The following is a 13,827-nucleotide window of genomic DNA, read 5'->3' on the forward strand; positions in this document are numbered from 1 at the left end:
CTGGTCATGCATCTAAGTGCTTTTAAACAGGCATTTTTATTGATATTTAAAGAAAACTCTCTTTACTCAAAAGACTATGTAATAGAAAAGCTGAAGAGGTTATAGTTGCTGACTGGAAAGGCTGGTTATTTATGCTTACCATAAGTAACATGCCCATCTTTTGAAGAGGTGTAGAAATGTCAAATGTATAACTCGAAGCTTTTTTTCTTCTTTAGCTCTTCTTGACACATCTCAACCACCTCCACACTGTTAAGGTTGGGAGCTCATTATAGTTACTTTTTCCTGCAGGATAAGAACCTTCAGGAGATGCTGCTGTCTCAAGAATTGGTGATGCAATCCAGCACAATGAAGAGATTATTCTGTATACCAAAAGGTATCGATAATTGACAAAACCCGGGCTTAAAAAATCAGGACTCAGTATTTGGTACTAATGTATAGGGGTAACGAAGGAAGCTACATGGGAGGTATAGGGAGTAAATATTGGGGGGGGAGGGGCGAAAAATAAATAAAAAAGAGAAAAACTTATGTGCTACTCTGTTATGAGAGATGCCAGTGAAACATGCATGACTACAGAAAATGGACAGAAATCCAGGGAAATGCACTTCTTAGGTGGGTACAGGATATTGATAACAAGTAACTTGCCGTTACAAGTCTGTCTTCTCTAACTGCATATGAAGTGTATCGGCTAGTTCTGCTGATGAAGTCTTGTGCATAAGTCTCAATAGTTCTCAGTTACTTTGTTTCATTCTGTACATAGTTTCATGTTTCATACTAAAAAAAATCTATAAGGAGTGGGAGTGGTACAACCAGTGAAACATTGGTTCTTTTCAAATTCTCTCAAGAGAAAAATATTTAACAGTTGACCTTGCAGTTTTGTGTTATAATTTGACAGCAAAATATGTATTAGATTTAGTTACTTTCTTCTCTGTTGCAGATGTATACATAGAACTGATAAGCAAATAGCTACATGTGAAGTAGAATAGCATTGTGGAGTGCTGTAGAGCTTTTTCTACCATGTGTCTAACAGTTTTTCACGTTAGATAATCATGTATCTTTCTCCTGGCATGATAATATATAAACTTGCCTTTTAAAATTACTCCGTAGTGGAGCAAAAGTCAGAACGTTTGTCCTTCAGGAGTCTCTTTGCAGACCAGGATAAACATTGCAGAGATGTCATTAGGGATTTGCTCTGCTAGCTAGGCAATTCCACCCCATCGCCCTTTCAATGTAAATAACTATCCTTAATTAATGGAAACGCAATATATACTACGTAATGACAGGCCAAGTAAATTAACAAATGCGGGGTAAGACGTTGTAGCTGTATTGAAGGCATCAGATGAGAATCTTGCTCCTTCATCTCATTAGTTTAGGCCAGTTAGAAACAATGTGAAGTATAAACCTACAGTTTTTTACACTGTACAACAGCATTGAAATGAAATGCATTTCAGACTTTTGTTAGAATAAGTAATTGGAAACAGACATCAAGTCATTTAGGTATGTAAATAGCTGGATTTGGTATGCAGTCCAGAACAGCTGCCTCCTGTACCCACAACTACTGACAATCACAGAAAGGAAGGTGAGACTTTGAAAACTCATTTCTGACAGTGCACAAATAAATAACGGGGGGTAAATTTAACAATGAAGACAATATTAATGCTTCCCCATTCCTGCTGTCTTGGTGATTTGAAAGGTGAATGTAATTAAGTAAAAATTGAATTTACCAGTCTGCATGTGGAGGTTCATCCTTTTCCTTCACCTTCCCTTCTCTTGCTCCCACTACCTCTTAAAAACATCTTTTTACTTCCTTTTTCTTCATACCAACCACCAGCGCAATGCCAAATTCCCCTAGTTTGGTTTAATTATTCGTTTATTTGGAATGACCCAAATGTAAAAATGGAACAACGTATCAGGGACATAGGATGCTTTTCTTTCAGCCCTGCCTTCGTGTTCTGCCTCCTTTTCTTCAAATGACCATGTATTTTCTCCCTTTCTTCTCTCAGTACTTTTCTCTCTCTTTCTTCAGGCTCAATAATCCTTAAATTTGCAGGTGGTATGGGGCCGCGTTCTAAACCTTTGTAATTCCACTCTGCTGCAAAAGTAGTTCCTGCCTTTTCATTTACTGTTGCTTTTATTTCCATTCTCTCCTCTCTCCAACTGCAGTTATTGTTCATGACTTGGAAAATAAGCTTTTTGCAGCAGGAACAGCTTTCTGGTTTATGTGTAAGTGTGCTTTCCACATCCTTGATATTACCAGGTCAATGGTGATAAAAATAGAAGTGATCATCTCTCTCTGGAGAACTCTTCTCTCAATATTTGAGACTGTGCTCCTATTTAAAACACAGAAAACACTTGACTTCTGTGATAGTGTTATTACAGTGTTTGGGCAATAGGTGTGTATTATTTCTTAGGTACACCAGTACTACTGCTTGCAGATTAAGGGGCCTACACACAGCTTCTTGAAAGGGTGAACTAGCTGTGTGCCACCTCAGTTCAGTTTCCACATTCCAGTTCAATTTCAAGTTATCTTGGGCATCATCTGCACTACGGATGTTTACAACTCTTCTTGTATGGGGGGTTGGAGGGGAAACAGGCGACAACAGTGATTTTTTTTTTTCTTTGCTGTTTGATGTTACTTAGTAATAGCTTCAAAACGACAGTGAAGCATGATGACATGAGTTAAAACAGTGGTTGAACTGCACCTACCCCCTGCAATGGCTTCATCTTTTTTGGTTGGAAGTGTTTTTGTCATAAACAACAGCTACACTTGATTCTTTATTACTAAGAGGTGTTTTCATAGTATGTGTAAAATAAGAGGTGTACCCTGCATTGCACTGTAAAAGTGTTGTGTAGGAGTGATTAATGTGGAAGACAAGCATGTGCTTTTGCTACAGTATTTCTTTAAATGTTTCTTCTTGCTATATCCAGGCCAAAAAGGTAATGGTCTCGCAGGAGTGATGTATAGCACAGAGTTTACACATTGTGGTGTTAAATGGCAAAATAAGAGAAGAGAAACATCTGGACAGATTTTTCTTCTGCATTCATTCTTTCAGTAGTTGAAAATCTGGCTTTCCTGAGCAGGATTTTTTTTTTTTTTGAATGTGCATGTTGTTGTGTTTTATTTTGTTTTGGTAGTGTAGGAAATTATGTTAACAAGAAGCAAACCCATTTTTTCTTGCCAAAGGGGATAGGCATCTTCTAATTCCTGAAGTGATTCTAAAGATCAGTAAGTTTCAGGGCCTCCACATATCTCATTGCTGCTCTTTCAGTATGTAAGCAGTTAGTTGCTTGGGCCTGACAAAGGAACAGGTACCTATATATATATTCATATTAGCCAAATATTTCTGTTTGATTATTGCCTAAAATACTAATTGGCTGCTTTCCTGTAAATAACTAATTGCAGTTTTAGAATTTCAAATATTGCGCCTTCTTGCTGGTACTAGCTGGAGCTTCACTAGAGAATCTGTGACCACAACAGCACAAAAATGTAATTTATTTTTTTTTTTAAGGGAAAACCAAAATACCTCTTGTAGGAACAATACCAACAGCAGCTCGCACCTGTTCAGGATTCAGTTAGAATGTGCTAAGTTCACAAGTCTCGTGAGCACGTCTGCTCCAAAGGTTTAGGGAACATTGCGGCAGAAGTGAAATTGTGCATAGACAACAGAGGGAATTGGAGTTCCTATGCTTTGTCTTCCTTCTGATAAATGTGCTGTAATACTAAACAGCAATTTAGATCATTCACTCCACCATAACAGCATAAAATCCTGTTCAGGCAGAATCTGTATTATTAACCTTTCCCTTTCACTCTTCCAATTTCCCAGCTAGTTCTTGGCTTAATTGGAGAAGTGGCAGCAATGTTACATACATATGGACATCATGCAGCTGGCTGGATAGCTGGGTGTTTTTCTTCCCCCACCATGTTGTTTAACCAGACTCGGAGCCGTTCTGAATAACATGAAAAGTGCTGCCTCTGACAGCTCACAGCATTTTGCCACAGGTGTAGTTCCTCCCAGAGGCCTCTGGGTCCAAATGCTGAAAAAAGAACAGTTGTCCTTTCTTGTCCTTGGCAAGAAAGGGGCAAGTATTGCTCAGCAGAGGGTCTACTTAACAGCTTGCTTGTGTCCATGGGGTAACATCAAGCAGTAAAATGTTAGTAAGGAACAAGTTTAGCAGGGGATACTACTTTCGCACCGCCCACTATTAAGCTGTAAAAATCATCCCTGAAATATGCCTCCTTCTGTGATGAAGAGTTACAAGTGGGTTATAATTCACCATGTATTTCTGAATGCAGCGCCATGCAAGAGAGAGACCACTGCAGCAGGTGATGTGGGAGTAGAGGTATTATTGAGTAAGAAAAGCTAGGAGAAATTACTTTTCATGACACTAGGGAGTCACGTTTCAAACTTGGCTTATAATTGTATCTACTTTACCTGCCTCTGAAGTTCTCTTACATGTATTAATGTTATAGCAACCTACATGAACAAGATGGGCAGTATGCCAAAGGGGGTTGTAATTTTCAAGTACCTCCATATTGTTATTGGAGAGGGGAGGAGGATATCTACTAACAGTGTAATTACGTGGCAATTCCAGGGAAATTGATTATTATTAGCTTTTTATGATCACACTAACAAAGTCAATGATCCAAGATGAAATAGCAAAAATTAGTGCTTGCACAATATTCAGCAACAAGATATCACCAGGTGAGAGTGGCTGTATCTGAAACCAGACAACTCCTGAGACTGAGATGGCCATCTCCCACCAATTATAACGATGGATGTGCTCTATTAAAGCCTGATCCACTTTACCGGGGGAGTCCCAAGATGAGAGGCCATGTAAGTATGCAAGGACACATACAGTATCGAGAAGTGGGTGGGTGTTTATTCTAAATACCCACAGCACTGGGGTATTTGCACCTTTCACCAACAGAGAGACTTACAGGTAGTGAATACAGATCAATTTCTTCAAGTTGGTTATTGCTTTAACAAAATCTTTTGTCACATTTCTAACATCCATCTTCGGTTCCCCAAATGCAACATGGAGGCTGGATACCTGCATAGTCAGAACTGTCACTTGCCAGCCATGCCTTCCCCTTTGAGGCTCCGTGGCTTTACAAATAGTAATTAACACGCTTCTCTGTGATGTGAGAAGGCTTTTCTAAAAGGAGAGCAACTTTCCGCAATACAATAGCATAATATTTTTGAAGATCATAATAATAAAGTAGGGGAAAGAGAATAATCATTATTGCTCTTTCTTGTAATAAGTTTGCTTTCTGATATCCCACACTGTAACTAGAACATTATTCAAGAACACCCATCACAGTGCTTAACAAGATTTAATGTACATTTATTCTTAACATGTGGAACATATAAAGATTTTATACTGAATAAATGAAATTCATTAAGCCAGAGGAAAAGGAGGAATTTACATCAAGTTTTTTCTTTTTTAACTACATTATCTTGAAATACAAATGCAGATTCTTGTCACTGAAAAATCTTTGAAGTTGTGTTTCTTCCTTTGTTTTTCCCGTATATATGTTTTTGTCTGTAGACTGGTAACCATTTTCTTAAATCAATCCATACGTAACCATTTCCACACCTTGATTTATAAAGCAAATTGTGATCGGCTGCTCTCCCGAAATAGAGCATGACTTTATACATACAGAAACTTGTACATTACCCTCAGTTGTTGGTTTTCTGTGTTGGGTTTTTTCTTTTTTCTTTTTTTTTCTTTTTTTAATTATTTTTTGAGATATGGCCCAAATGAAAGAAAAGATAATTCTACTATCACTTTGTAGATACCACATCATGAAAAAGAAACTAAAAACTTTGTACTAAAAAAAAAGAATGAGGGTATGTTTAATGTACAACTTCTATATACATCACGGCCCTTAGGCAATAAAAAAATATTTTAAAAAATGATTAAAGGAATTGTGAAGAACTGTCCTTGTGGAAGGTCAAAAAAACCACATGTAGACAAGACAGTTCTGGTGAGGAAGCAATTGATGGTTCTCATCAGGTTTTGTTTAAAAATCTTTTAACTTGTTTGTTTTGTTTTGCTCCTAGCCTAATGTAACCATTTCTCCTGAGGAGAAACCAGGATGGTTTTGTATTTTGACTACTGACTGACACCCTCCTTGATCCCCTAACACCTACATCACTAGCATCTTCTATTGCACAGAGCTTTGGGTGATGGTATACAAGGTTGGTTGGTTTTTTTTTATCTTTTTTTTTTATTATTTTTTCCTTATTTGAAAAAATAAAACACACAGGAACTTGGTATGTTGGTTATTTTTCACCTTTTTGTTTCAAAGTGGTGAGATTTCTTTTTCCATCATACAATGGTTCGCCATAACATTTTTTTTTTAAAAAGTCACTAGTTCGCTTCCCAAAAATATGCAATACAAACATGGAAAAGAACATTGAAAAGGATAATCTATGGAAAAAAAAGTGACCTTTGAATGTACTAGACAGCAACTTTGGTTAAAAAAAAAATAAAATAAAAAGATGTACTTATACACATAGACAGCAAATATTAATTTCATAACTGTTCAAATTAATAATTTCTTTAATTCCCAATTGGTAAATAGTGAATGGGGCAGAGGAGCAAAGATTCTTTTTTTTTTTCCTTCTTCCTACGTTGGATAAACAAGAACAGAAAACAGCCAGTTATATGTGACCCTCTAATCTCCACTCACACATGCTTGGCTTCTCACTTATGTCATAACTGTCCAATCTGAAAAAGTACATCACAGATGACAGATGCAACCAGAGAGTTCAGGACAGCAGATATTGAGATATCCAGCAAACGACCCTCGTGCAATAGGAACTCCGAGCGGTTCTCGTCCACTCGTGCCATGGCCAGCAAGGCCTTGGCTGCCCTGCACATCATGTCTACGCTAGGCGGCTCCAGGGGCGGAGGCTGCATGTGCATGAGGTTATGCTGGCTCTGCTGGTACTGGGCCATGGTGACCCCATCCTCCAGGAAGCTTATCAAGTTTCCGATGCTTCCCTTCTGCACAGCTATTGCCCTTGCTGCTAATGTGTCCCCCTGGGCAAGGTTCGATAAGAGCGCCATGGACATTTCTCGGCAGACCGGGTTTTTGCGGTCCCCGACGTACCTAACTAAAGTAGCGTAGAGTTTCTCCTGACGACTGAATGGGGGGGTGGCCAAGATAAGGTCCACATTATTGTCCTGGATACTGAGCTTACACAGGGTCTCCAGCACAAGTCTCTGAGGCGAAAGAACTGAGTTGGGCCCCACGGTCGGAAAAGGATCCTGTGCCTCCGCAGACGGGCACACCATCCAGTGCAGCAAGCCATCCAAAATTGGCAAACAGATGCTTTCTGTGTAAGCAGACAAGTCTAGCTGCCCAGAAATGTTGGCTAATGTGACCAACGTATTATCCCTCAAGACCTCGAGGCAGTCCCACCACCACTCATCCTTGCTGCAGGCCACCCCTTTGTCCTCCTCTTCTTCTTTCTCGTAAGTCTGCGGTGCTCGCTTTCTTTCTGGATGCTCATGGTGAAGGAGAATCAGCTTCCCCAGGATCAGCACCAAGCCTGGATGTTTGGACATTTCGGTGTCATTGCCAGGCACAAAAGACAAGCTACGGACAATATTTGACACACAGATGCAGCGTTTGGCCAAGGAGTCTTGCCAGTGAGTTATGGTGCATAGAGGAGTCTCATCCCGGCTCCTTGGCTCATCCTCTAGCAGTTTAATATTCCGGTGGCTTTTGGCTTGATGGATCCCAAAGGGAAATTTACTGCTCTCTGTTTGGGAACTGGAGTTGGAGTCTTCAGGCAATGCTCCAGGACGAGCTGAGAGGACATCATCAATGGTTGCCGTTATACTTTTTTCTTGTTGCTCCTCAGATTCACCTTTCCCCTCGAGGTCCTTCTTTTTGCTAGGAGAGTTCAAGGGAGGAGGGGCTTTCCTGCGTGGAGGAATCTCCATCTTGCTTTCAAAGTGAGTCTGGATATGCTCAGTTGTGTCACCACCGCCAAGCTGCCAGTGGAGAAGTCCACTATCAAATTCCTGAACACGTCCAAGTTTGTCAGATCGGTCAACAACAAAGAGATTATTTTTCTTCACAATCTTTATTGGCAGCTTGTCGAATTTACTGGCTTGTTTTGGCCTCTCACTTGGATCAGCAATGGCACCAGGAGTGGAAAAAACAATGCTCTTTTCTTCTCCTTCTACCTTTTCATCCTCCCCTTCCTCCTCATCTTCATCAAAATAGTCAATACATTCATCAGTCTCCTCTTTTCCAGTAACCTCTGCCAAGGACTGGCTATCATCTTTCTTGGCTGCTTTGTGATCAAGTGCTTTGTGGCCTGGATCTCCCACTTCATATTCCATAAGGATTCCAAAAATGTCAATCAGGCATTTTCTAAAATATTCTACTAAAAGCTCAAGAAATCCAGACAACTGAGGGGAGAAGAAAGAACATAAAAATCAGATAAATATTTTCATCTGCAAGGAAATTTTTTAGGAACACGGGTGCATACATCTGTGAATAGTTCCCTCCTCCTGCTGTGGACTTGTGGCTAGGTCCTGCATGGCACAAGTTAATCAAAAGAAATTCTTCTAGCGTCTGTCCAAACAGTATATAATGTCAAACTGTCACGGCTCCGTTTGCTTGAACTGTAACAGCTATGAGAAGTACAGAACTATATTCATATGTCTCCTTTAAGCTACAGCAGACACCTAGCCTAGCTGTTCTGTCCCCTTCAAAGTGTTCAGTATTCTTCACTTGCTGTACACAGTACCAGTGTTTCTAACTCCCTTAGTTTTTCTGATCTGTACTTTAATTAGATGCCTAAGGTTTACAGTTCTTACTCTTCTACTTTGTCTCTCAGTCTCTGAAACCAACTGCCCTGTAGGAATCTGCTGTTCAGGGTCTAGGTACTGACATCCTAGCTTAATATCCCATCTCTATTGCAATAGTTTCATTTTTGCCTGGCAACATTTAAACATTGTTTTTGGAGCCTGGTGCTGCAAGCCACCCTTCAGAAACAGTTTGCATTTATGTTTAGTCCTCTTAATCAACTTGCAATCACTTTCTTAGGGAAGGCAGTAGTTGGACTTGGCATTCATTTATCCTCCATGGCTTTATTATTAAAAATTCTTTGCTGTTATGATGAAATTGTATTCAATTTGATTGTCTGGCTTCTTTTTTTTTTTTTTCAATTGTAGCCTAGTAGGTTTTCAGCAAAACGTATCCTTTTGTCTGTTCTGTATTCTCCTACAATTGCCAAACCCTTGAAGAATTAAGAACATACTGATGCTTCTGAACTGCAGGAATTATCAGTCAACATACAGAGGCCTGACTGCCACTGGAAATAGAGTCCAAGGCAAAAGTAATAAAAAATATATATGTTTCAAATATGTCTGGTATTCTGTGCAACTTGCACAGGGTGCATTAATGCAATTTCTAATATAATTCTGAGGGGGAATCACCTAACTTAACTTCAAACACCTGCAACAGTTAACACACCTAACCTAATTGTCTAGATTCCTTTTATAATCAATAGTCTTTTGCAGGCCATTTCTAGGGTATGAGTCATCTGACCTATTTTAGATGTCTACTTTAGGATGAGATGAATCATGCTATAGATATCCCTAGTTCTAAAGTTAGGTAGGATGAAATGTACCATTTGTCTGTATTTAAAAAAAAAAAGGTCATTATACTTAAAAATGATGAGTTACACTATTAGTAACCAAAGAATGAATGAAGTAGAGAAACTTAATATTTAATTTGCACAAATTTTAGATGATGTGCATTGTCAGCCTGTCATCTATTACTACCACCTAGCAGGCCACCAGTTACAGCAGGGCTGAAAAATGCTGGGAGGTAGTGAGGCAAAAGCATACACTGTTAAATCCTGTGTTACTTGCATCCTGTGGACAGACAGTGACTTTCAGCTTTTAATTTGTCAATGTGGTATTTCTGTGCAGACTTAATTTACTGGAAGAAGAAACCAAACAGAAAATAAGTAATTAAAAAAATTCCACAGCCTAGTATGGAACCACTGAATAAGACAGTCACCAAAAGACAGCCTCAAATCAATAGAGTTCTGCAAAGCCTTTTATGGAAATGCAAGTTAAGCAAGATTACTAACATATCACTGTTTCCTAGGATTTAACATATCACTGTTTCCTAGGATGGTCCTTGTACTATCATGAGTGTGAATTTACACATTAGTCTCCTGTCAGTACACATCAGTCTCCTGTACATGCTCCTACATGCTCCTTCTTACAAGAGACACTCTTCTTTCAGGCTCGTTATTTCCCTTATTCACTCTAAAGCTCTCTCTTGTTGTTCACTGTTACCAACCATAAAAAGGGAAGTTTTGCAATATTCAAATCTATGTTAATTACAACCAATTTTAAAGGACTTCAGCCCTTGTGTCTATGTATCTTACTTCATTTTTCTTTTCTTGGAAAGTTGAGAAATATACTGCTTTCCCACCTACCTGAGATAGGTTGAAAGTAGCAACAGTGCTGTCATCATACAGAAGAATATTAATAGTGTCTAGCGCCCAGGTACTTTCAGCCAAAAGACCAGATTTAAGAGACATCATCACTCTCCAGGCTTCAGGAGTTACTGGAGAAAGAAAGGAGGAGAAATACAACAGCATTAGTGCATCCTCGGAGACCGTTAATGAGTTCTGAAAGATCAAATGACGACATTTTGAGGATGCAGAATTTAAATGAAATAGTTACCGAAACACCGCTCAAGACCCTGGTTTCACCACTTAGTCCTGTTCAATTTCTCTGTAACTGCTCAGCCTTAATACTGCAGAATATCCTAAGAGGGCCATTCTTCCTGTCTTTGCTGAAGCCAAAATAATTTTATGAACTTAAGAGAAGTTGACTAAACCATATAATCAGTAAATAAAGGTAGAATACTCTGTCAGGAGTGTGGGAACTTGAAGTATAAGAGCTGGAATGTATGAAATGCAACAGGAATTCAAGATAAGAAGATGCTTGGGAAAGAACAGGGGGAGAAACAAACATGACTAGTAATTTGGAATGAATAAATAGGCCATTCAAGAGAGGCAGAGACTATAGAAGGCAGAAGTGCATGAGCTTCCATGGAACAAGAACACAGAAAGCTTTGCTCAGCTACATGCTGCACTGGTGATCTAACAGACATTCTGAAGGGCCTTTCAACACAGATCACTTGGAAATCTGAGACAAACTTCATTTTTAATGCATTTCTAGAGTCCTCAGGTCTCCATGTAAAATATTACTTTCATTTCATGACAGATTGTCTGGGATGAGTTCTACCTATCATCCTCACTGTTGCATATGTTATTACATTTTTATTGAAGGCAATCACATTACAGTTACCAAAGCTAACTCTTTCTCAAAATAGTCTTGAAATGCAGAAGAAAATCGAAGTCCCTTTCTCCCAGTCTATTTTGGTATTTGGTTTTTGCTTTGATGCTTACCAATATCTTTTGAGGTAATCTTTCGTCTTGGTTTTAAGACTGGTTGGGATGCTTCTACAGAGCCTGGGGGGAAAGTAATTTCTCGCCTTATTGGTGGTGGTTGAGGTGGAGGTCCTGTGACCTGTGACACTGGAACTGTGGGTATAACCTTCTGCATCTTCATGGAGGGTAGGAAAGGAGACTTGCTTGGAGACATACGGTTTTCCAAAGAGCGCTGGAAGGATGCTGGACTTGGAGCTCTAGAGATGTGGTTTGGCATAGAGGGTGGTGTCTGGTAGGATGACTGAGGAGGTCTAGTGATAGGCTGCATGGAGGCTGAGGATGACATATAAGAAGGCTGACGCTGGTTGACATGAGAAGGCCACTGACTCTCATGGTTTATCCTCTGGTCAGGTACCATCATATCGTCAGTGCGATTCATCCCTGGATATGGTGGGGCCTGTGCAGGGCCTCCTGGACCTTGCCTATTCTGGTAAGGGTAAGGCATATCATTTCGTGTTGGCCACATGTTCTGCTGAGGTCCTTCACTGGAGGATGATGACTGCATGGGGCCACCAATCATCTGGGGAGGTATTCCATGCTGCTGCATTTGTCCTGGGCCCTGCATCCTCTCCCTGTTATATGGATACGGATACTGCCCCTGCATGGGCCTCCTGTCAGGCCCCGTGTATGCGTTGCTGTACTGGTTATACATTTCCTGTTGCTGGTTGCCATACTGCATGTTATACATATCCCCTTCATGGCGTTTGGCTGGAGGCCCATACATGCCATCCATGTGTCGCTTATAGTTCTGAAAAAAAATTTGGAAAGAAAATGTGTCACTTTTACACCATACACAATACAAACATCTTGGATGAAACCTCATTTAAAAAGGTGAAGGTGCTTAGATCTAGAGGAATCATGCTGATTCCAAAGTCAGGCATGCAGTGCTACGGTTATGCTTGATCCAGGGCTTTCTTTTTAAGCCTCTGTTTTGCTGTGCTTTTAATACTAAAAGGAAACTTATCCTTGGGCTAAATTTTCTTGTGCTTAGTCTCATTTTTTCCCTTTACTATCTGTCAGATTAAATTCCACTGGTCATTTCAGAGATGCATGAAAAGGCAATGGTCCTCACCAACTACAATATTTTCACTTATTTTTTATGCTTAGTCTACTAAGAAGAAAAATCTTAAAAAAAAACTGCTCAGTGAATCTTCTCAAGAGACAAGCGCTGAATAAAATCTTAAAATTACAAGACATGCTGCAAGCATGCATGTCTGAAACACTGGATCTTACGACAGGGCATAGGCTACACACAGCAAATTTATCAGTAGGAGAAAACATCTGCTGCATTTGCTACTCTGTGTGATTCCCAGGAACATTGTCCTGTTTGGCAACTGTCCTTCTTCCCAAATAATTTTAATCACATTTAATTTACTGTGAGATTATTACAGCAAACGGTTACGTCCAAACATTCTGGTTTAGTTTATGCAGGTTCTTACCCTGCTGATCAGGAATTAATTCAGCAATGTAACTGCCACCTATGGTTTACTCCCCCTTTGCTTCTCACCCTCTCAAGTGGGGAATACTGTGTGAGGAAAGATGTTTTGCCTTGGGCAGAGCTGAGGTGTTTTTAAATCATACAAGCTTGTGTGTATTTACGTTTAAGATGGCAGAACAAAAAAAGATGTTGCAGTTTAAGGGGAAGGTGGTAAGGTTTGCAGTGGTCCTTAGTTCCTGTGGGAGTTTGCTCCACAGTTCAAACCACACTGAGTGCTCTGAAGCAAAAAATGTGAATTAAATGGGTGATTTTTGAATATATGATCTATGGCAAATTCAAAGTTATGGCTCCCCCGGAAACTGTAGCTCAGTCACATTGCACAATGTATACTAAGGTACTAGAGTTAAGATCAGATAAAATTCTGTATGTATTCAATGCCCGTCAGTTAAAACAGCTCTGGGATTCATAAAATCATCTTCCAACTTTGGTGCACATAAAACCACAACTACTGCATTGCATAAAAGTAGTTTTTTAAAAAACTTGTTATAGAGCTGTCTGGTGATCTGAGAAATACCTATATTCAGCCTTACATAAACTACTTGCTGTAGTAAATTCCACCCCTGGGGCCAATTTATACATCAAGAACTGACTTGGTAGTTGCCACACCTAAAAAACCGGTGTTTGTTTTGCCACAGCGACTCAGAGCGCTTGAAGTAAGACCCTTGGGAATGAAGCATGTGCCTTCATAAAAGCAGTTCCATGCCCTTGTATTCATAGTGGCAACAGGCCTAATGGCAAGCAGGGCCGAGGACAGTGATGCACCTGAACTCCTTCTCCTGCGTAAAGGTTTGGCAGGAGACTAAGGCTGCACAATGTGTCTCTCTTCAC

The 13,827-nt window shown here is 39.8% G+C and overlaps 1 protein-coding gene across 10 annotated transcripts in view; it reads right to left on the reverse strand.

Moving 5' to 3' along the window:
- Positions 1–5,322: 5,322 nt before the first annotated feature.
- ARID1B (AT-rich interaction domain 1B) overlaps positions 5,323–13,827 on the reverse strand; it is a 327,313-nt gene continuing 318,808 nt past the window's right edge. For 8 of the 10 annotated variants that reach the window (XM_065057323.1, XM_065057318.1, XM_065057325.1 and 5 more), the window contains 3 exons: positions 11,460–12,249; positions 10,479–10,609; positions 5,501–8,430 (listed from right to left, as the gene is read on the reverse strand). In XM_065057323.1, coding sequence (XP_064913395.1) covers positions 6,718–8,430; positions 10,479–10,609; positions 11,460–12,249 — 2,634 coding nt within the window. In that variant the 3' untranslated portion in view covers positions 5,501–6,717. Of the gene's footprint in view, positions 8,431–10,478; positions 10,610–11,459; positions 12,250–13,827 lie in introns of all 10 variants that reach the window. The other 2 variants (XM_065057320.1, XM_065057319.1) reach the window with 2 other exon arrangements.

This window comes from Columba livia, chromosome 3, assembly GCF_036013475.1.
Source record: "Columba livia isolate bColLiv1 breed racing homer chromosome 3, bColLiv1.pat.W.v2, whole genome shotgun sequence".
NCBI lineage: Eukaryota > Metazoa > Chordata > Aves > Columbiformes > Columbidae > Columba > Columba livia.